Here is a 24,181-nt window from a genome sequence, read left to right on the forward strand (position 1 = left end):
AGAAAACAGCTAGATATTTCAGGTGCAGCCAATGGACATGCCGTACCCTCCACGTTTTATTCTTCGTGTTGGCGGTAATGGACATGTTTAAATGGTGTTTTAATATTTCAATGCTTGTTGGAGGTTATTGTAGAGCTATCAATAGTTATCTTCACACAGCACCCAGCAGGGAACTGCCTTGTTGAGACAATAGAATTGGAAGGCTCATTTTAATGGCCTACAGATGTGGGGTCAGATCTTTCGTCCCTGATGTCATGCTTGAATGCATAGCCATTGCCAGTCCTCTTGAACATCTGAAACATGCGGAGGATGCACGTCACAGTCTTGGCTCAGCAGTATTGAGTCTAATGCGTGCGTCATGGTGGAGGGTTACTTCGTGGTGCAGAGATTATATTCAACCACAGATCTCTATGACAATTGCTGAATCCCGTATCCCCGCTTGGTCGCTGCAGCGCGAGTGTAGCTACCGGACAGCCATCTTGCATCTCGAAAAATAGAGTTTTTGGAGCGTTGCGGTGTCTGGCGGCAGCGTGCTGAAGACGCGTTTTCTACTGGTTCGTCGTCATTCGCCGAAGAAGTTTCTCAAAACCCCGTGTAAGCCGTGAGACTTGCCGTTGAGAGCACGTGGAAAGTTTCACTAAAATGCAGTACCGCAGGAAAAAGCCACAACTCATGGAAAGCAAGTTTCGCTGGTCTCGCGCGGCAATCAAAGCTTCCTTGGCACGCCGAAATGCTGCGTCTCTATGCCTTCGCACGCTTGGATACCGATCAAGAATTGACGCTGTGTGGATCTCTTTTGCGAGTGCAATGTACGAGAAGCCGTATGTGCCTGTGGATCAGCGTCTTGCTTTAATCTAATGACTGTTTGTAACTTGCGGCACTTGCGATCCAGAAACGAGCTTGATCCAGCGTCCAGTGGCGACGGAAGAGGGTGAAAGGTATGTCTTTTTTTCGTCGTTCGACTGTTTACAGAATACCGCTCGCAGCAGCTCCTCATCACTGATCAGTGGTCTAGCTCATTACCAAACGTAACATCAAGTTTGAGCGCGGCTCGCCTAATTGTGATTGGTCAACATATTGCGCACGACCGTATGGGCCGTGCTTCAATAATTTCCATTCTCGCCGTCTTGTAGTTTTGCCTTCGAAAACCCTCCTTGCTCCACAGCGTTGCTCTATTTGTGCTGCCATGTGGTCCATTAGAGTAGATTTTGAACATAGCCATGGTTAATAGTGCATAAGAGCACGTACCCCCCCCCCCCCCCCCCCCCCCTTCTTCCCCTTTTTATCGCAGCAACTCGCCGGAAAAGCTGGACGATCCATAACTCTGTGGCCGATATATATATATATATATATATATATGATCTAGACATCTACTCGCGACACACCTTCAAAACTTTGATGCGGCGTCGATTCTTGATCGGTATCCAAGTGTACGAAGGCACAGAGACTCAGCACTTCGGTGTGCCAAGGAAGCTTTGATGGTGCCACGAGACCAGCGAAACTTGCATTCGACGAGTTGTATCTTTTTCCTGCGGCACTGCGCTTCCGTAAAAATTTCCACGTGTTCTCAGCGGCAAGTCTCGCGGCTTACACAGGGTTTTAAAGAACTTCTTCAGCGAATGACGACGGACGAGTAGAAAACGCGCCTTCAGCACGCTGCCGCCAGCCTCCGCAACGCTCCAGAAACGCGATTGTTCGAGATGCGAGACTGCCGTCCGGTAGCCGCACTCGCGGAGCGGAGATGGTATATTCAACAGCTTGCAAGGTGTCTGTGTTTTGCTCTAATTTATCATTTATAAAGGAGGCGCAATGGACAAGTACACGGGCAAGGTAAAGCGGGGCAAAATGTGACATTTAGCGCCACCTGTATTCGAATCTTGCAATGCGATTAATTTAACACTTTGCCGACATCGGCTCGCGCTTGTCGGCTTTACTTCATAAAGAATCTGCTGCAATTGGTGGAAAGACGTTGGCGAAAAAAATTGTGCAGTTATTGCTCATGGGTTGACGAACTGCCGAAATGCGGTGAAATCCTCCACTGGCATTCTCTAAAGATGCAGCTGATTTCGAAAAAACAAAAAACAAAAAGACTATAGGTAATTTTTTTCCTTTTTCTGTTTTATTAGCTAACTGCGAATAAAGCTTTATTGCGTTAAGTCTCTATGGTTATGACTATAAAATGGCCAAAATAAGAACTATATGCAAGGGGCAAAATGTGAAAATTTCGCCATCAACAGACAAAAACTGAATTTTAGCAGGCTTGGTGTTTGTTCCTAAGCTCTAGCTGTTTTTCTTTTTCTAGTATGGTTTAAACGTACAAAAAAAAAAAAAAAAAAAGAAAGAAAAAAACACTGGGCTTTATAGTGCGAAAATAACTTGACGAAGACACTTCAAAATGTGCATCAACTGCGTCAGCATATTCGTGCTGCAGCCAAAGCCTTCGGGGTACCTAAGTATGCACTCCACAACCACGCAAATTAATTCAAGGAATGTAAAGAGCAAGTGCTTTGAAAAGTAAATTCTTATCTGAACCATAGGTTCATTCCGACCAGCAAAAAAAGAAGAAAAGATGAGAGGTTGTCATGCGTATGCATAAACAAAGAAGACTTTTTTTTTTTTTAGGGTAATGATGTGCAGAGGATAGTATACAGTTACTGCGAAATAAATAAAAATGAGGACGATGATTATTCAGGTGAAGGAGATAGCCTGTAGCCGCTTCGTTCACTGAATAAGCCTGTGAAGCGGGGAGGGGGGAGGGGGGGTTCAAAAAACCGCGCGACGAGCGCCAACGTGGCTGGCAGAGCCTGGTCTGCATGTGCGTACAAGTATGGAGCAAAACAGCAGCCCGTTTTGCGTGGATCCAATGCATGGTGTGCGGATAGTGGACCCACAAGGATTGCATTGGGGACCCCAAAGTATTCTTCAAATGTTCCGAGTGCGAGAACCGGTCTGTCTTTAATTTTTCACAGGTTGTCTCATTTTGCCCCACTGGCTGTCTCGTTTTGCCCCGGGGGTTGAAGCAAAATGAGACGTGTGTTACTTTTTATTATCAATAAATAGCTTGTAGTTCTGCTAACTCGAGTCTAGCCATTTTTGGCGACTGCAGTGCCAAGGCTCCAAAGAAGATTTCGGTAAAGTTTCTTCTCGATTCGCAATAAAAATATATATATAGCATCGGTTTGCAGATTTTAGTCTCATTTTTCCCCGCCTTATCTGAACGTCATTAAGACTAGATCTCAACCTTTCGTTTGAAAGTCTCTTGGAATCATAGCCCAATCGCTTCCAGATGTCAGTCGCCAACGAGTTCTAACCAACCCCTGTTTTTTTGTGCTTCTATGGCAGTCTTTTCTTTTTTTTTTTTTAGCCATACAGAAGGGACAAACTTTCTCACCAGGGGCTCGTAATATCTGTCGAGCGTAGTCGTGGCCAATAGGTTCATCCCTCGGTGGGCCTCGTCGTAATTTAATTTATTCAATGCACGCTTGACATCCTTCCAGATCCTGCGAGGAAAGTTTGCAAGGGGTCGCAAAGTGGTGCATTATACCCGGTATGTTAGTTTACACCCAGACAGCGCTTGCCTCCTGGAGTCCATGGAACTGTCGGATGTCGGTTTCGGAGCCCTGCGCTCCTCGTTCAAGAGCCGGCAGTCTAGAAACATGTCCCTTTCCTGCGCCACGTGTTTAGTCAGTCCCGAGTTCGAGTTTTGTCAGTGTCACTGCCAGGATGAGCACGGCGGGGCGTCTCTTGCCGATGCCCGGCCTCCTGCACGCCCTCGTCGCCTTGCGTCGTGCTTTGACCTGACATGCACGCTCGTGGCTCACGAGACGGCGATTAGAAAGCCCGCGCCGGAGGTAGCCACAGTGTTGTGCGAATATGCGAATTTTCGAACAGTAGTTTCGAATAATACGCTATTCGATATTCGCTTCGAGGTGAATTGCGCGGTGAGAAGTGCACGCGTGCACTGCGGGGAAGCAATACCCGCGATCTCTGCGGGTATTGCTTCTCCCCAGTGCACAGCTGCGCGGTGAGAAGCGCACTCAACGGAATGTGGAATCTCGTTAATTTGAACCCAAGGGGGACCAAAACGAGTGAATAATGCAATGTTTGAATTACCGGGCGTTGTCTCCCTAGAAACAGATAGGACGGGACCTGCATGTTGGTTTCAATTAACGAGATTCCACTTAATTTAGGCAGCAATGTCTTGACAGCTCTCATTCATTATTCATGTTTTTTTTTGTTTTTTGTCGAAGTTGAATTATAAGGATGTTTCCATACAGCAAGCAGATTTATAAATATCCTTGATTTATAAATCCCCTTGCAACAAATCTCGTTTACATGCCACAGTTAAAATAGTTATAATAAACTTAATTGAGCTTAGAAGTGGACAAGTGAAAGGTCGGGAACAACCTTCACGAGTTCAGCTGAATTTTCCTTTAAGCATGGTGCGCAGTAGTAAAAGAAATTGACATACTATTTTATATTCAATTCGAAAATATTCAGCCAAAACCACAATTCGCTTTGAACTCAAAATCTACTAGCACATGAATGCAAATTACTTTTATTTTGTAATTAAATTACTTGTGTAATTACTTTACCTGAAACGGCTAAATACAATTAAATTATTAGAAAATTAGCACAACAGAAAAAGTAATAATTACAAATTACTTCTTAAAGGTAATGACATTACTTTCGAATTACTTTTTATCTCCTTATACTAAAAAAAAGCAATTAACACTTTCTTGCAGATAATTTTTTTTACATTATAAATATTTAATTTATATAAGCCGCTGTTTAAAGTGAGCCTCGCCAGGTCCAAAGCATAGCGAAACTGATCCCGAAGAAAGAGAAGTTCCAAAGGCTTATGTAAATTAAATACATCATGGCGGACAATATTCGGGGTTATTCCAGAAATATAGATGATTCCATTCTTCACTGTGTCTGGTCGTTTTGGATGGGTGAAATATATACCGGCTTCATTTTTTAAAACAACTGTAAAAGTGTTAAAAAAGAAAAAAACAAAAAACATCATTTTATTCTTACAATCCACCAAATGTCTTGGGGGTTGCCGTATGCTGAAACCTTTTATCTGCAGCCTCTATTCCTGCAACTATATTATTCGCCTCTTGAACAGTAGATTCTTTTCTGCGAAGCAAAATGTACAGCTTGCTCGTCATCTTCGGGAGGCAAACCTCCCAATAGAGGTGTCATAGCTGCTTCGGGAACAAAGTTGCTTCCCTGAAGTGTCATTTCCGCATCAATTGTAATTTTTACTTTCTTGTGTGTTTGAGTGCTCCCCCACTAACTTTTGCACGCTTCTAACCAACGAAGGGCTTTTTATTCTTCAAGCCTGTCCATGAGTCACCACAGTGAGTATTTTCTTCACATACTTCACTTGCCCCCCCCCCCCCCATTCCTAATGTTGCTTAAGCAGTTTCTATTTTTTTAAATAAAAATCTTTTTTTTTTATGTTCCTTAAAAATTAAAAATACACCTGAAACCCCCAAAAAGTTCTACAGTATTTCTATTAGCACTATCGCCCCAGGAGAATTCATACATTGCTAAAATACTGAGTGCACAGAATGGTAATGCATTACGTTACTCACTATTGCAAAAAGGTGATTTCGTCACTATAATTTGATTAGAATAATTTCATTACTTCCACCTCTGGCTTGCGCTGAAGGAGGGGCAGCTCAAAGACCTCCCTGCCGTTCTCATCGTGTGAGTGAGTATATGCTTGGGCTACTTACCCCGGACGCCCAAGTGGCGATCAAGCACTCCGTCCAGACGCCCTCGATGCGCAGGAAGGGCCTCGGGGCCACGGGATTGAAGACCTCGATTTGGACACAGTGACGATGTCCTTCGGGCTGATAGGGCTACGAAAAGATCACACAACTCCAAATTGCGGGGTTAAGTTAAAGAAGAATGCGGGAAGTACAGTACTCCAGCTGGGTTGTGTTCAGCGCTGTGTCGTTGCTGGAAGTGTTTTAGGAATGACTTCGGTTGCCTAAATGGTAGTTGATCAATAATGAGAAAACCTTAATAATGTTTAATGTTATGGGTGCGAGAGTTTATTCTTGCATACAGGCGATTACATCCGCAATTAATTTATCGTCGACAACTGATTCGCAAATCGAGAAGCCACCGAGTTTTTATTTTCTGTGTTCCGAAGACAGCACATGCAATTTTTATTGCGTGTGCTGTCTTCCACTATGGCCAGTATGGAATGGTGGGTAACTGTTACGCAGCGCAACTTCATATTCATTTTCCCCGCTCCGACGAGCTCACGTAAACCCGTTTTGATCCGGACCTCTGCGGGCAAGTTGTCCCGTATGGTTTTCAGGCGATATACTCCAACGCCCTGCCACACACAGCGTCGTTGTTTGTTTTCTGAATATATAAAGCTTGCTTTCCCTGCTAGCCATCTGTAAAAGACATACGTCATTGCGCTCAGTGGCATAACCGGGGGGGGGGGGGGGGGGGGGGAGCTTATGGAGCTTCAGTTCCCCCCCCCCCCCCCCCCCCCCGAAATCCAGCCCCCCCCCCCCAAGTCATACACATCCCAGTCGCCTCGACTCCTCCCTTCCCCTCGAAAAAAATTCCTGGCTACGCCTCTAATTGCGGTATACTCTGCATTCCGAGGGGAACGGTGTACAGTCGGCATCAAAATGAGCTGTCTCGACGGAACGAGGGCCAGAGTTGCAAAAATCTCGCATGGGGAGCCCCTGTCGCGATAAGCTGTTGAGAGCGAGGCTGGAACGGACTGCTGCGATTTCATCAACGGCGGAGGTTGGTAGTAATGATAAGCCGCGCAAGAAAAATAACAAAATAAAACAGGAATGGTGTGGTGATGTATCCAAACCAACAGCCGACCATGCAACGAAAGGCGTGAGGTTGACCCTAGACACGGGACTTATCACTTCTACCAGCCTGCCCCATGTATGAAATCGCAGCAGTCCAATCCAGCCTCGCTCTCAGCGGCTTATCGCGACAGCGGCGCCACATGCGGGATATTTGCCGCTTCAGCCGGCGTTACGACGAGTAGGCTCATTTTGGTGCCGACTATACTCTACACTCCGTGCGGGAACTATAGGGGGCGCTTTGAAAAACGCGCGCAGCGCCGCTAGCGGAGGAGCTGGCGTTCGACAGTGAGGCGCGCTCAGCAGCCTGCGGCGCCTTTTCGCATGCCAAGCTGTGGCGGCGGAAGCGCGCACGGACGAAACTTTTGCTTTTTAAACCGATACGTTAATGGTGGCGCTGCATGAGTGCTGGGGCAAACCTAAGAACGGCATCTAGCTGTTCTCCACTTCTTATATATTGAGTTTGGGTCCTTCTTATAGGTAATTTCTCTAGTTGCGGCCGAAAAACGAGTTAGAGCCATTTTCCGAAAAGCAGGACGGCCGCCACCATAATTGCTCTGAGTAGCAAATTTATTTCGCTCGTCGCTGCAAACGTAGGACTGCTGGAACAATAATATTTGGAGGCGAGTGAGATGTTCACTAAGTTTGTGCACGAAATGTGCCCAGTTTCATTAAGACAGCTGGTGTGAAAGTTAGGTTTCTAACGAATAAAGAAATAAAGCTGTACGGGATATCCAATATTGGACCCGAATTGTTGTGTTATAGCAGGCTGTGCAAAGTGCAGATTTGGGCACGCAGGTGCTTCGACTTGATAGTAACATGACACAGCACTTATTGTACAAAAAAAGGGGGCGTAGGGAAACCTGGTGAACATTCGGTTTGGTCGGCGTAACTCAATGGGAACCGTTTTCGACCATGAAAAGGCTGTCAAGAGAATACCACTGGTCGTGGGAGGTGGAGACTTTAGTGGTAGAAAGTGACTAGTAGACTGTATTTCCAATTGAAACCACTTTACGAAAGGTGGTTACGAAGCCGAGAAAACAAAGTTGTCGGCCAACACACGGTTTGGCCGTCAAGGGCTTTTGCGGTCAGCTGTTGTGTAATAACCCGCTGTGCGAGGTGCTGATTTTCGGCACACAGGTACTTTGACATGACTGTCACTTGACACAACACTTACTGTACCAAAAAGAGTTGGCATAGCGAAACCAGGTGGAAATTTAGTTTGTGCGGCGTAACTAAATGGGAACTGGCTTTGATCGTCAAAGGCTGTCAATATAATACCACTCATCGTAGGAGGTGCACACTTTACAGGTAAGAAGGGACCAGCGGACGGTACTTCCAGTTCGAACCACTTTGCAATAGGTGGCTCTAAAGCCGAGAAAAAAAATGTTGTCGACAGAACTCGGGGTGTCAGCGTTCCCACATCCAAAAGGAGGCTGACCAAGAAAGAAAGCTCACCACATAAACTTCCATACTCAAACATCGATTCTTTAGTGATTTCGAGTTTCATTGTTGTTTTCTTTAGATTTATATTTGTCACTTTTTTACCGTTCAAATCTTTCTTCGTGAAGTAGAGATTGCGTGCCATACTTGTCCGAAAATATTGACACGTACGATGGGAACGAAACTTCTTTGGAGGGCATTCCTCCAACGAAATTGGCACCGCATAACCGCGAGTTTGGGATGGCATTTCAGTTCGTCCCATCGGCGCTGACACATGTAGGCGTTACTGGTACGAAAACAAACGCAGAGCGCAAAGCGGCAGTGTAGAATATGTCAGCCGTGCCGACACAGTGGCAGACATGATCGGGAGACCAAATTTCTCGCGTCGTACGGCACGGCTCCATCGTTGTCGCTGTCCCACAAAACATCGGCGAGGTGAAAAACTGCGAAACTTTGTCCGCACGAGATACAACGCAGAACTATTAAAGCACTTAATGGCCCAGCACAGGCAGCACTTCATGCTGTGAACCCAGCGCAACCGCACCGCTCCGACTTCAACGCGGCGTGGTTTCGGTTTCGTTTTCTCTGGGGTTCTCACTGCCTACTTTCAGTACCGGCCGCGCGGCGGCGCGCCAGTCGCGTCGCACGGAGTGTATACTCTAGCACGCGCCCCGAATGAAACTCCGCTCTACTTTCTTCTTCGATCGATCGGGAAGAAACTTGTACATATTCTGCGCAGTTCTATTATTGTTCGTGTTAAAGACTCCAGGCGTACCTTAGCCAGAAACTTGATGACAGCTCGAAAGCCCGTAGTCCGACAGGACAGCGTGACCGTGCCGCAGAGCTCGAACCAGGGCTTGCCGTTAACGTCGCTGCGGTTATGAGCGGGAGTTTCTCGTTGGTGTTCTAATATAAGGGAATTTAAGGAAACTCTATTATAAGCTAATCGGAGTCATCATTAATAGGATGTATTCTTAATTACGTATTTAGGGCCCTTGCGAAATAGCTGTGGGCGCAAAATTGTTTTTTTGATGGGCAGAGCAGTTGTTCCGAGAGATACGAGCTTTTCAGGTAGCTATGATCACTTTCATTCTGAATCTGGGCAGGCTTGCTAGGACAGCGTCTCAGATTAAACTGCGTGAAAGAAAGCACTGCAAAGGCTCGGGTGCGCGAGCGTCTTGAGACGCGATTTGAGACCCGCTCTGTTCGTGCGCTGGCCTGTGGCAGTGCTTTCCTTCCCCCAATCCACGGTGCCCCACTCTCAGCTTAGACGCTGTTTCTAGCAAGCCGGCCCTGAAGTATCGTCCGGACGTTCTGTGAAACAGTATCTTCAGGCTTTTGCTCTAAAGAAGTGTGCCTTCAGTTCAAACCGAAGAATGCTTAAATTACCACTTGCCGGGACTACCTTCTCGAGAATCTCAAAATAAAGACGGGAAATTCGCTTCCAGCGCGCGATTTCTTTGTTTGCTCACCGAACACAGCCGGCAGGGAGCTCGACGTCGTATTCCTCGGCGTATTCGACCAAGTAGAGGCTGGCTTTGCCTCGCGCACGCAACTGGAGGTAGGAACCCACAGAGAAGGCTTCGGGACGTAGCTGCACCATCAGCGAGATGCCACTGGGCCGGTACTCCGCGTACACGCAGGTCACTTGAAGAGTACGAGCACAGCGGCCAGCCCTTTCACTAAACCAGTCATGCGCGCAGCTTAGAAAATAACAATAGAGCAAGCAAAAAATACTAACAAGTATATCTGAAGTTGTGGTCTCAAGCTCGCTTTGTTATACCTATATGCGTGACCAAACGTGTTTTTGTCGAAGCTGGCCAAGCGTGCTCTAAGATAAGTGAAAGTCCTTGTCGAGATTTTCACGTGTTTATTCCGTTTTGTGCGCCAGGCATTGTAGTGGGCCTCACGATCCCACCGCCAGAAAATTCCCTGCTCTGCTTGGAACGTACCGGCTCTCTACACGTGACACCCCGTCAGTTGTCGCAAGAATCTGCATACGATGAAGGTGCCACATGGAAGCTGCACCAGCTTCCATGTAGCACCTTATCGACACGGCAGGTAGCTTAGTTAATTTATCTACGGCAACCTAGTTCAACCGTTAAATTCAGAGGTTTGGTGTACCATGATTACAAATTTAGAATTCCGAGTTTTAGGGCGACAGCTTCGGCGTGTCTGCGCAATGTGACTATACGCCGATTCGTACCCTGTCTATAGCCAAATAGGTTGATCTGGGACGGCAACGTAAATTTAAACGTTTGCCCGTGCGACTACATATGTGTGTACAATTGCGTTGTCTGTATGTTGAGACAGCAGGAAATTAGTCGGCCCATAGCCTCCTCTATACTGACAAAGCCTGGCAGATCGCCACGAGAAGCGGCCGCCGAAATTGAAAAGGTAGAGCGGCAGACAACGGATGAGAGGAGAGCCACGTGATGGGCGCCCCGCTGCGGCGAGACGCCGAAACACACTTCTCCCGAGCGATGGAATGTCCGCTCGTGCTCCTCGCGTTCCTCGCGCTACCGCTTCGTTTCTCGTTGGCTTTGAAAACCATGTTCTGGATCCTCGCCGCTGCAAAAGCTCTGCGCTGACGTCCAGGTCCCCCAAGAAATGCTCTGTGGTACCAGATCCTCGCGCTCCAAATCTGCGACCGGGCACTCTATGACTCCGTCCTCGAACTGCCAGGCTTTATGAGCATAGAGGAAGCTATGGTCGTCCCCAATGGGAGTCACGGTGTCTCCGCTGTGGGTTAGAAATTTAGCGAGTGCAGAGCCACCGCTAGCCTCGGGTCTTCAACGTGCACCCCGCAGTAGTGATGCACAACCGCACGCTGGAACGATGCTCGTCCAGATCGAAACGGGCAGGGGTAGGGATTGAGTACAGGATCCCTGGGTTCTGTAGCACGAGTTTTCGGTCTACGTGCAGTCTTACGCGCAGTGTTTACTTTCTCGTGACCATCTCGGCAGGTCTAGATATGCTCGTCTCGAACCGTGAAGACTCACCGGGGGAGCTCACCGAGACCTGTTCTGCGAAGAAAACGAGGTCAGTGGGGCCATCGGATCGGCGCATAGTCCAGGAGCAGCAGAAGATCTCTCCCAGAATGGGGTAGAAAGGTTTGGTGACGCCGTCGTCCTTCTTGATGCAGTAGATGCCCGCCATGTACCAGCGCAGGACCTGCAGCATCCGCTCCGATGCCCTGGTCGAAGCGGGAATCCTGCGTGGTTGAAATATTTTTTATTTATTTATTTATTTAATTTTCCCTCAAGGCTAGAGGCATTACAGAGGGGGAGAGCAAACAAAATACAGAAAAGGAAAACAAGCCTAGAAATAAGTTAAACACACTCAACAAATAAAAGATTAGTAATTGCAGTTTTGAAAAGGTCAGAGTCCGTGATGGTGGCAATTGTCCCGGGAAGGTGGTTCCATTCTCGTGATGTACGAGGGACGAACGATGAATGAAATGTTGTTGTGTTAGAAATTGGAATACCAACCTTGTGATTGTGATTGTTGCGAGAAGAAACGTAAAAAGGACGGGATATTAATTTGTCGCGCAGGATAGAATTGTGAAAATAAATCTTATGGAATAAAGAAAGGCGAGAAATGCTACGACGCAAAGCTGAAGGCGGCAATGATAGAGCAGCTTTCATGGCAGTCACGCTAGCAGTGTTTTGGTAGTTAGAAAGGATAAAACGAGCTGATCTGTTTTGAATCGCTTCCAATGCAGTGATGAGGGTGACTTGTCCAGGATCCCAGACAGAGGCTGCATATTCCAACCTTGGACGAATTAATGTTTTATAAAGGGTCAACTTTAGTGCAACTGGAGCTAATGAAAAATTTCGTTTAACATAACCTAACATTCGGTTAGCGTTAGAGGAAACATACTGAATATGATTCTTCCATGAAAGGTCAGATGTTATGTGCACGCCGAGGTATTTATAAGACGACACCGGCTCCATATAAACCTGAACAGAGGCTGCGTATTCCAACCTTGGACGAATTAATGTTTTATAAAGGGTCAACTTTAGTGCAACTGGAGCTAATGAAAAATTTCGTTTAACATAACCTAACATTCGGTTAGCGTTAGAGGAAACATACTGAATATGATTCTTCCATGAAATGTCAGATGTTATGTGCACGCCGAGGTATTTATAAGACGACACCGGTTCCATATAAACCTGATCAAGAAAATAGTTAGGATTGTCAGAAGATTGTCGAGATACACGCATAGACTTACATTTGTTAGCGTTAAGGCTCATTGACCATAAATCACTCCACTCGATGATAGTGTTAATGTCGGACTGTAGAACACTGGTGTCATGATTATCTATTATTTCACGATAAAGGACACAGTCGTCAGCAAACAGACACATAGACCAGGAGATGTTCACCGGAAGATCGTTAATATAAATTAAAAATAGCAATGGCCCTAGAACAGATCCCTGAGGAACCCCGGAAGTAACAGACACAAGAGATGAGTTACTATTATTGACAGTAACAAATTGCGAGCGATCAGACAGAAAAGATTGAATCCATGCAAGTATGTTAGGATCTAAGTTAAGCTTGGAAAGTTTCAGAATCAGAAGTTTATGAGACACTTTATCGAACGCTTTTGCAAAGTCTAGGAAAATGCAGTCTGCCTGGGATCCTCGATCTAAAATGCAATGGAGGTCATGGGTGAAAGAGAGAAGCTGAGTTTCACATGAAAATGTCTTTCTAAATCCATGCTGGGAAGGGCTGAAAAAATTGTTAGACTCTAAAAAGTTGACAATGTGGGAGAAGATGACATGCTCAAGTAGTTTGCTAGGTATGCTGGTTATTGACATTGGGTGGTAATTATGAGCAGAATGATTGTTACTAGCTTTGAGTATAGGTACCACCTTCCCTATCTTCCAGTCGAGAGGAAGAACGGCATCTTTGATTGACTGTTCGAACAACATAGTTAATATTATGGATGAGTAAAATTTAGTATTCTTGAGGAATTTTGAATTGATACCATCCACTCCTGTTGAGGAGGACAATCTGAGATTTTCTATATTTGAAATCACTCCAACATAATCAAGAGGAATCGAATCCATCGGCAGGTAATCAGTGCTAACCAGCAGTGGGGTATCAAGGCGTCTATCACTGGAAAAAGAATCAATGAAAACGCAATTCAATACATTTGCGCAGACTTCGCTAGGCATACTTTCACCACTTGAAGACATTGGTGAGATTGAAGAATGGGATTTTTTGTTCATAATGTTCCGAAATTGTTTAGGGTTACTTATCAACATTGCTGGTAAGCTGCGTGTGAAAAAATCTAATTTGGTGTCTTCAATTGCTCTTTTATACACTTCAGCAGCAGTGCGATAGCTCGACCAGCGACGTTCACATGTGCTGAATTTTGCAGCGCGAAATAAACGCTTTTTCTTATTGGAGAGGCGTTTTAGGGCCCTAGTAAACCAGGGTGACTGTGAGTTTTCAAAGGCTGTTCTGAGTGGAATATGCTGATTGATAAGCATGTGTACTTTGGTCTTGTAAAGTTGCCAATTTTCTTCTACTGACCGGCTCGAGAAACCTGCTAAAAACACATCAAAGAAAGCTTCGAGGTCATGATTAATTTTGATGAAGTCAGTTTAGCATAATTACGAATTTGCTTTGTGAGAGTTGATGGCTTAGGCACTGCTGCTTTAACATCAAAATGCAATATGGAATGATCACTAAGTCCTGCGAGGTGTATTATCGGGGAAACAATATCAGGATGAGTTGTTAGAACAAGATCCAAGACATTTGCTATCAATGTGGTCACTCGCGTGGGTTTCGTGACTAGCTGAGTTAAATTAAAATCTAGACACAGGGAGACAAAGTCTTTGCATTCAGAACATAAAGTCGTTGCAACTATAGATTCAGACCAAACAATAGAAGGATAATTAAAGTCACCCAAAAGGAAAATAGGTGAACTGGGATAACGCACCTTAATGTCATTTAATGAATCATGCAAGGCTTTAACAAATGATGACGCGTAGGAGGGTGGTCGATAGCACACCCCTATTATCCACTTTTGATGGTTGTTACCAGTGCACACCCAAAGAATTTCTAAAGTTTGAAGTCATAACTCTTGTTAAGTTAATATCACGATTCCATTACATCTGTGACATCGCGCACTCTGTGTGAGTGGCCGTATATTAGCTCTCCTGTGAGAGAAACAGCTTTGACATTTCCACAGAGTGTCTTGCCTTTAGCCCTTCACCGTTACCCAGACATGACGAACACTGCGTGACATTGCTAATGCAAACGAGCGATCGTCGTTCTTATTTTCTTATGTTTTTGTTTCAGCATTAAATGGCTGTCATTAAAACTAGAAGTGTGATAGAAAGTAGTCATTTGTCGCAGTGACCTAAGTGGTAAATTTTGATGCCCGCCATTGCCCTTTAGAAATGAAACGCAAGAGTTTCAATGCCATGCTCGCGCTAATAGTGTCGCTCACTGCACATGGCTTACCTTTGTCATGATGTACAGGATGCACCTAGACGTGACTAGAGTAGACTTGACGTTACGTTTTGCAAGTAAGACGCATGCTTGTTTTAGAGCGCAGCTTTTAGGTGCTCGTTCCCGCGTTTCGCGGCGTCGCCGTCGGCGTAACCGCGTGCGTTGCATTATGGGTCGCCACAGACCTATGCATCAATTCAATTCCCCGCTAAATTTAGCGGGAAATTGAATTGGCGTTTAGGTCTGTGACTTAAATTTTCCAGCTAAATTTAGCAGGGAAACTGGGAGGAGGGGAGGTTATGGAGGGGAGGTCCTCCGTACCCCCTCCTCCTTCTCCATACCCTCCCCTCCTCCTCCTCCTTGGTACCCTCCCTTCTCCTCCTGCGTACCCTCCCGTCACGGTACATCGCAATATAAGATACCTCGAGCCGCGCTCTAATTTCGCATTACAAAGATCTGTAAACGTCTTTCATTATTTTTTATATAAGGTTTTGTTTTTTGGGATAATAGGGGCTCCCACTTCTGCTGCATTTTTGGGCAAGGAAAGGGTATTCATTTACGCTGAAGAAGGAAGGCACTTTTAAAACAGGTCATCAACCCTATTTCACTTTGACTCGCAGTGCGACAGAGTGTTAGTGCGTCACGGTGGGAAACACGTGCAAGGCTAATCAGCGAAGAGCCGTTGAAAGCGGGTGGATGAAATTGTGATAACTGCAAGATAACGTGTGGTATGCAAAGTGGCGTCTCTTATCGAGAGCTAGCGTAGCAGGGATCGGTGACCCAGTGTGTTGACGCAGCTCAGCTCGGAGCGCGTAGGGCGAACCCCGTTCTCTAAACATGCGCACAGCACTATACACCGTTTTAGAAATAACTGGCGTCACCTGGCGAAAAACAGGGTTCGAGCATTCACATGATGAAACAACGCGCGCATTCGGAAAGATGAGGAAGGAGCGTCTTTGAACGAACTTGGGGGCAGAAAGGTCGGTCACAATCCAATTTAAGTCACTGCAGCTCAATGGAGCCAGCGGGATTTATACTTCGTTTCAGCTTAATTCCAAACGGAGCCGGTGGTACATGGTAATGGCACCAATAAAGCAGCGTAAAAAGCAAAAGTCGTTAGGCCTTTTGTTTATGATTATTTAGCGATGATAGAAGACGCACAGAAACATGACGAACACTATGATTGTGTCCTTTTGACGCTGTCTGATTGATCCCATCAGATCGTAGATTTGGCTGCGTCTGGACTTAAAGTGAAACGAAGTGTGGCTGCCTTATTCGAGGGAGTGCCCGCGCTCACTCGAGCACGTGCTCACGTATTTTCATACCAGAACCTCCTGGACCGGCAATTTTCGAAGATGGTCTCTTACGATCGACGCACCTGACGAAGAGCTCCGGGCAGGCGAACAGGTCTGTCATGGCTTCGAGAAGCGAGCGGGGCTGGAGCAGGGGTAGCGGATAGTCTAGCTTAAGCATGCTCACTCCGAAGCCCAGCGGCGAGCACAGCTCACGCAGGTCCTGTGCGGGACCGGGGGCCCGCTTTCGCGTTGCGGTCGCCGGATCGGGGGACTCCTCGGAAGTCTTGAATGAGTGGCTGCCTTCCGAGTGCCCTGCGAGCAACGGCACGGAAGTGCCCGCGGTCATGTCGACGTCGGCTCTTCACAATACGCTCTCGTAAAGTGTCTCGATATTTTACGAGTATCGACAAATATCACGCACGACGAAGTACAATTGACGGGCACCAAATGGCGTATTTGAGTTCATTACGCTGCTATGTGCTTCCATTCGCTGCCTGAAACCTGCACTGTCTTTCAGTCGGCGCTTCAAAAGATGTCGGTTTTCGTGAGATGCGCGAAGTCCATCAGGAACTTTACGTTATTAGGGAGTTTTAGTAGATCGTGTTTCCCCCTCCGCTAACCCTCCGCTACGAAGAAACCGCCACTGCGCCTGCGCGCCGATGGCCTTGGCTATAGAGTTCCGGGTAGCGGAGGGACCTAGCGGAGGGGGAAACGCGGTTTACTAAAACTCGCTATTGTTAGCGAGGACAGAGAATCCCGAAGCTAAGTGTAATCCGGAACCAGAGGCGTAAAGTAGTAACCTATATAAAATATTGAAGTCAGTGTAAGTGACTTAACATTACGAACATTGCATACTATTTGAGTTAAAGTGATGCCAGCCAATGAAACTAGCTCAGTTATATCTTTGGAAGAGCTTCTAAATTACACCTCTTTCGATTACGTATCAAGAATAATGTTGAACAATAGACATTCACGTTTATTTTGTTTTAATAACAGGGCTATTTGTTTTTACTAGCTCAGACCCTACTGCAAGTGGGGTCTTAGCCAATAAAAAAAAAATTTAAACAGAGAAGGTTTTCACTTTTTGTTCAATTTCAACACGCTGTAAAGAAAAAAAAAAAGACTTTTTAAAAAATGTTTTTTGCGTCGCATTTTTTTTTTTTTTTCAGGTTGCCAGCAAATGTTCTGTTAGAGGAGTTTGCACTAGTTTTCAGTTTTTGAGCCTCTAAATATGCTAAAAAATAACAAATTCTGATGGTGTGTTTATGGGTTATAGCTGTATATCTTATTCTTTATTATAATAATCTAAGGGACGTTGAATAAATACTCTATCAAAGACATCAGTGTCGTTAGGCGTATAGTAACAAGTTTGCAATTCCAAACGCCTAAACACTGTAAAATCGCAACTGCCGAAAGCGGGCCCTTCAGACGATTTCCGCATAGGATTACGTAGCGCGCAGGGCCTAAACTCTATGCGCTACATAATCTATACTACGTTAGAAATATCAAAGTATAATAATGTAAAACATTAGAGTAAAATACACTTCCTATTGGAAACCTGGATTTTTAAATGCGAAATTTTATATTTTTAATGCGAAATTCATGTTGATAACAGAACAGGATCATTTTTAGCATATTTAGAGGCTTAAAACTCAAAACCAGCGCATATACCTCTAACGGAATGTATTCTGGGTAAAAAAAGAACGTAAAAAAAACGCGACGCAAAAAAGAAAAAAATTGAAAATGTTTCTTTTTTTATGCGGCGTGCTGAAATTGAACAAAAAGTGAAAACCTTCTCTGTTTTCTAATTTATTTTTCAGTACTCGTACGAGATTAAGACACAAACTTTACATAATGTGTAAGGCAATGAAAGGTTCTACCCGTGGTATTGTTTTAAAAACAAAACTAAACATAGTCGACTAAAAAAAAATCCGCAGTTTAGGTCACGGTTGTTCGCGGAGGCATGTTTGGAGACTTTTACAAAGATTGGATTGATGAATAATAAATAGTAGTTGAAATTTTGTTTTACCGACTTGCATATATATTACAATAAAAAAATATACAAGTTCTCTTTTGAATACTTTGAGATTGAGAGTGGTTCAAAAACGCCACACACGAAAATCGTCCAAACCCACCATAGGCATTTGCTCTTTTTTTTTTAGCATATTTAGAGGCTTAAAACTCAAAACCAAGGCCAATCCCTCTAACGGATTGTATTCTGGCTAAAAGAAGGGTGTGAAGAGAACGCGACGCGAGAAAAAGAAAAAAAAAAATAGAAATGTTTTTCTTTTTTATACAGCGTGCTGAAATTGAACGAAAATTGAAACCTCTCTCTGTTTCATAATGTATTTCTCAGTACTCGTACAAGATAAAAACAAAAAATTTGCTTAATTTGGAAGGCAATGAAAGGTTCTACATGTGGTATTATTTTAAAAACAATATTAAACATAGTCGACTAAAAAAAAAAAAAATCCGCAATTTAGGTCACAGTTGTTTGCGGAGGCATGTTTGGGGATTTTCACAAAGATTGGAGCGACGAATAATAATAAATAGTGCAACCAACCTCTGCTGCGCCGTCATCGCGCGACGCAGCAGAGTCTGGTTGCAGTATCTCTCCACGGGGCGCGGTGCCGCCGGGGCCGAGATGCGCTCCGATAGGAAACCGAAACTTAAAACCCAGTCGAATTTGTGCGGTTTTTTAGACAGCTGTAAAATGCTTCGCGTGCCTTCTATCGTTCTGCACTTTGTTGATTTAGTGTTTTTCGATGGTACTGAGCAATTTTCTGATTTAAACCATGCCATTAAACACAATATTAAAAAAAGTTAATTACGCAAAAATAATTAACAACTTAATTATTCCGGACTTTAATAATTCCTAATTGGGCCCCTGGACCAGGACCAAAACGCCACAAGCCTTTTTCCGTTGCGATGAGTAGTTTTCGCGGGAGCGATTTGGCCGGCGTCCTCTGATATATATATATATATAGCTGGCTATATATATATATATATATAGCTGAATAGCTGGCCCTTGCAGCCTAGTACCGGCATTGTTGTACATTACAAAAAGCAGGGAGGCAAGAAATAAAGCGAAACACAGGGCAAATAAACACAGATAAGCATAAACTATGTGAATACGTTAATAGAGGAGAACTACTTTTCGAGCGAAAATGAATCGACGAGATGAGATCACTTTGGCGCATGCTAATTCTAGTGTTCGAGGCATGGGAACCGGGAATCGTAGCCGGGTGCCGCCGGGACACGTTCCAGCGAGTCACAGGCCGCATGCGGCCCGTGGGCCGCGCGTTTGAGAAGCCTATTCTAGTGCATTCTTAGCCTGCTACCGACTATGGCAACTTGCGCCCCTTTTCGGCACTGTGTAACGAAGGAAGAGATTATCGAAGGAATAAATGCATTGTGTAAGAAGCAAATACACTGTCTCCAGAATCAGACGATTGCAAGTTTGACATTGTTTGAGAACCGAGGTGATTGGGTAAATGCTTCACTATAACGTATATTTTGTTCCGCCCGGTCCGGCGATCTCAGAAACTATTCATTGACTTCACAAATACTTTCCCCCATAGCGAACAAAGTTAACGTTACCGCAACCAATTGCGCAACTCAATTTGCAGAAGCGCGCACGCGACCTCCGCACAACCCAATGACAACTGATTTAGTTTTGTTCCACACTACGTGGGTGTAAAGCATTTATCCCACAGACCAATGTGCGGTGAACATTTTCTTCGACGACCGACTACCCGCCTGTAAAGCGTGCTTGGCCGCTGGCTCCCAAGCGTGCGGGAAAGCCAGCTTCGCGGTACTGACACTGTTAGCATGATCAAGCAATCGCCGATCTTTTTTCTGATTTTCTATTTGGATCGCTAAAGGGGGTAATCAAAACTACTATTGTTGGGATAAGCTATTGCTGGGAGATACAAACTAAGCAATAAATGTTTAGCATCCGCCAATACCTTTTCGAGGTAAAAGACGAGAAGGCGGCGATGTCGCGCCCCCCTTTTTATTCTCTTCCAACATAACAACGCTTAGTAGTAGTAGTAGTGTTCGCGCTATGTGCCGCGCAACGTAGTACATCCATATACTCTATCCCACCTTATGATGTACCGCAGGAAAGTCTACAATCTCGAGCTCCTTGAACTAGGGCACATCTCGGCGGCACAAGCTCTCGAACGCCATGAGCTCGCGCTTCTAGCCTTCGCTGCGGTACAGCATGATGTGAAACGGAGTATGGTTGCCTCTGAAATTTTCATTCTTCTATTACGTCTCGGAGACACTGATTAACATAATAGAACAATGCATTTTACTTTCAAACCAAGAAATATAATTATCTTAGAGGACAAGGGGGGGGGGGGGGGGGGAAACTACTAAAAATTGCTTAATTGCGTTCGACCCCCAAAACACAACGAAGCAGACATAAACAAAGCATTGCATTGTAAAACGTCAACTAAGCAAGACCCCGAAAAACGAAAATGACCTTTACAAACGTTGTTTAAAACATACTAACGACACTTGTTGGCACAAATACGAATTAGCAACCGAGATATAAAACGAACAAAAAAAGAAACGTAGCTGGGTACGTAATAGTACTGCTATAGTAACTTACAGGATGAAAACGGCAGGAAGGTCGTTTAGTTGCCCCGCTTTCAGCGCGATCTTCGCTCCTTCGATAACACTTTAATGTCTCGTGAGCTTCGAGAATGCTTGCGCATTCCATAGCGCGCTGGTAGGCAACGAGGGCATGCTGGAGGTCGGGGCTTCTAAAGAAGGCGCCGTTTTGATCTTGTCAGTGACCATAGTTGACCTCAGTGCACACGTACAAAAACTAGGTTCCCAACAAACGTTTCAACAAACATTCTTGAAAATCTAACAATGAACACCATTGGCATGAGACATTTAATCTGGAGCGAGAAGAAGACGAGGGTCATGGGTGAATCGCGAGTCCGAAAGAACGAGCAGTCCGATAAACCGTTTAGCCCAAGCCGGTTGTGCTGCGATTCTTTCTCGACTTCAGTGTCATCAACGAATAGCGAAAGAGCGCAAAATAACACCATTTTTGGCGCATCTCTGAGAAATAAAAGACAAATGAACGAGCGTTTGAGGACGCCACTCACAGGACGGTGGCGAGCTTTGACCGGAACTCTTGGAGCCCGCACCGGTTTCCCTGGCGGCGACAAAAGAAAGCTCGTCTCAGGCTCTCTTTCGACCCCAGGACGTGCTCACCAACCACAACGTGTTGGAGGACTCTGTCTGACGAGAGGGGCCTGCACGTGCAATTCCGTTCATTGGATTATTCCACTCGAAGCGCTCGAAGGAGGGCGCCATGTGCGGGAATATGCGAGAGGCAGAGAGAACGTAGAATGGTAAGTTAGAAAGACTTTTAAACGGAACACGCAGGGTAGCGGAAGCCTGTTGGAGAAAACCGGACAAAGAATGTCCTGGGGCCCTAAGTTGGACAGCGGGACGAACGGACCTGGACATCGCCGTCCGCAACGAATGGTCGGCGCCGCGCCTGACGGGTGGCGACGTACCGCTCCTTTAGTTCCGTTGTTCAGTTTAGGACCCCTGGAAGGCCCCAGAATGGTGACGGACGCTTCGGGAACAGGCGGCTTTCAACAGACCGTTGCTTAATCAAACGTCGAGTTTGTGAAAAAAGAAGGAAAAAAAAAAAAAAACGATATCGCTTAAGCTTCTCGACGCTGTATCTAAAGATGAGGAAGTCGAAATTTCGAATCGTGATTATCGCCAATTGCGCTCGCCCTGCATCGAGCATCATGAGCCGTCCCAGATCATCGGCGACCGAAGTGCCGATACTCTCATTTCTTAAAGCGCGAAATTCTTTTTAATCGAACCTCCGAATCACACAATTTGGTCCGTCCTCCCGTCCGTCTCCGTGTTAATTTCCCCTCTAAATTAAGCGGGAAAAATTACTAACACGTGAACTGACGTCACGCGCACGTCCCGAAATCGGAAAGCGAACATTATAAGCCGCGCACTGCGTTTCTTGCTTCCTAATTTCTTCTTCGGCACTCTTATTGGCTAATGCCACAGCGTCATTGGTTGCGGAGTGATACTAAGGTGGTCAGAACCCTGCGTAAGCTGTCAGTCCCTATCGACCAACACCCTGTTTACAAACAAGCCCGAGTTTGCCCACACCGGGCACTGCGTGCGCGCAGAAACTAGAATAGCCAGAGGCGAAGCATCTGCGCATGCGCAGAGCCGACAGCAGCGCCACCGCAGCGGCGTGACGTCAGAGACATGAGCTGGTTTATGTAGACCAGTGTCTGCTCTGTTCCATAGGCGCCGCCATGTTTGTCTACGCTGATGCCATGGCACAGTAGGAGCGCTGCGCTTTTCGGGAGACTCCGTTCTTTTAGAAACCTTTACACGTACCGTAGTGCAAGAACGTCAGAAATGCACAGTCACGAAGCTCAAAGAACAACACCGATACCTAGAGTGCTGCAAAAAGCAAAGATATCGTTTGATGCTCAGCCCCTCTCTTCACAAGAGCCTGGATTATTCTTTCCCATTTTTTATCTCTCGGGGCAAACTTTTGGACACTGGAGTATAGGAAGAAGGGATAAGCACGACTCACGCTGGTTCCGGCGGCTGTCGGCGGTGAAGAACTGGGCCGTCGATTCGGTGCTGTTCGACACCGAGGGCGCCGAGTAGTTGGCGTGCGATTCCGCGAGCCTGAGCATCCTGGGCAGACGTAGGACGCCGTGGCTGCTGCCTGCGTCCGTCGACGAGGCTCCGGCAGTGGACGCGTAGCGCCCCGGGCCTCGTAGGGTGGTCATCGAGACGGGTTTGAGCAGAGCGGACCCTTCGGGGGTCGCCGGAGGAAGCCGAGGTCCAAACAGCGACAGCGGGTCCACGGCGAGTCCTTGGGCGAATGGGAAAAATGAACTGTTGTTCAGAAGTCAGCAGCGATGGAAACTGCTGACTGATGGAAACAAGATAATGCGTATTACGTAGCTTTCGGAGCTTGGAAAATGTACGTACATCCAGAAGCCATATCAGAATATGGTTCCTAAATGTATACGTATAAAAAAATGAAAGCCGTTTACAACTCCCTGTAACGCAGAATTAGAGCGCAGCTCTTGAGGAGCAGGAGGCAAGGGTATTGAGGGTCACCTGTTCTCGGGGGGGGGGGGGGGGGGGGGGGGGGGTCATGTTTACCTTGGGGGGCGGTGTCGCGTGACCCCCAGGTCACGTGACCCCCCAGAAAAATTTTTCTGCTAGATTTAGCGGGAAATTTTTCCGCTAGATGAATTTTTTCCGCTAGATTTAGCGGGGAAACTTTCCGCTAGATTTAGCGTGGAAGTTTTTACGGTAGATTTAGTGGGAAATTTTTTCACTAGATTTAGCGGGGAAATTTTTCCGCCCGATTTAGCGGGAAAATTTTTCCGCTAGAATTAGCGGGGAAATTTTTCCGCTAGATTTAGCGGGAAAATTTTCCGCTAGGTTTAGCGGGAAAATTTTCCGCTAGATTTAGCGGGGAAACTTTCCGCTAGATTTAGCGGGGAAACTTTCCGCTAGATTTAGCGAGGAAGTTTTTACGGTAGATTTAGCGGGAAAAGTTTTCCGCTAGAATTAGAGGGGGAAATTTTTCCGCTAGATTTAGTGGGCAAATTTTTCCGCTAAAATTAGCGGGGAAATGTTTCCGCTAGATTTAGCGAAGAAATTTTTCCGCCAGATTTAGCAGGCAAACTTTTCCGCTATATTTAGCGGGGAAATTGTTCCGCTAGATTTAGCGGGGAAATTTTTCCGCTACATTTAGCGGGGAAATCTTTCAGCTACATTTAGCGGGAAAACTTTTCCGCTAAATTCAGCGGGGAAATTTTTCCGCTAGATTCAGCGGGGAAATTTTTTCCGCTAGATTTAGCGGGGAAATGTTTCCGCTAGATTTAGAGGGAATTTTTCCGCTATATTTAGCGGAGAAATTTTTCCGCTAGATTAAGCGGGGAAATTTTTCCGCTAGATTTAGCGGGAAAATTTTCCCGCTAAATTTAGCGGGAAAATTTACCCACAATGCACCGCGCGGTTACGCCGCCGCTGACGGCGACGCCGACGCCGACGCCGACGGCAACGCCGCTCAAGCCGGAA

General features: G+C 45.9%; 1 protein-coding gene across 1 annotated transcript; it reads right to left on the bottom strand.

The window, feature by feature from the left end:
* Positions 1-20: 20 nt before the first annotated feature.
* On the bottom strand, positions 21-22,832 carry LOC120838628 (oxysterol-binding protein-related protein 9-like). Its single transcript, XM_040208626.2, has 11 exons — positions 22,671-22,832; positions 21,303-21,339; positions 21,190-21,239; positions 16,147-16,375; positions 11,303-11,514; positions 9,773-9,947; positions 9,076-9,172; positions 5,748-5,873; positions 3,579-3,667; positions 3,392-3,500; positions 21-293 (listed from the first exon to the last, which is right to left on the bottom strand). Exons 1-11 carry the CDS (start codon positions 22,774-22,776, stop codon positions 210-212), a joined length of 1,314 nt encoding a protein of 437 aa, XP_040064560.2. The 5' UTR covers positions 22,777-22,832; the 3' UTR covers positions 21-209.
* Between the last annotated feature and the right edge of the window lie 1,349 nt (positions 22,833-24,181).

The sequence above is a fragment of the Ixodes scapularis genome, unplaced genomic scaffold (assembly GCF_016920785.2).
Source record: "Ixodes scapularis isolate PalLabHiFi unplaced genomic scaffold, ASM1692078v2 PGA_scaffold2__306_contigs__length_199485367, whole genome shotgun sequence".
Taxonomy (NCBI): Eukaryota; Metazoa; Arthropoda; class Arachnida; order Ixodida; family Ixodidae; genus Ixodes; species Ixodes scapularis.

Coding starts and splice junctions, on each gene's coding strand:
- LOC120838628 (XM_040208626.2), bottom strand. CDS start 22,776: ATGCTCAGGCTCGCGGAATCGCACGCCAACTACTCGGCGCCCTCGGTG. Junction 21,340..22,670: donor CGACAGCCGCCGGAACCAGC/GTGAGTCGTGCT, acceptor TTGCACGTGCAG/GCCCCTCTCGTCAGACAGAG. Junction 5,874..9,075: donor TCATCAAGTTTCTGGCTAAG/GTACGCCTGGAG, acceptor ATCTTTTCGTAG/CCCTATCAGCCCGAAGGACA.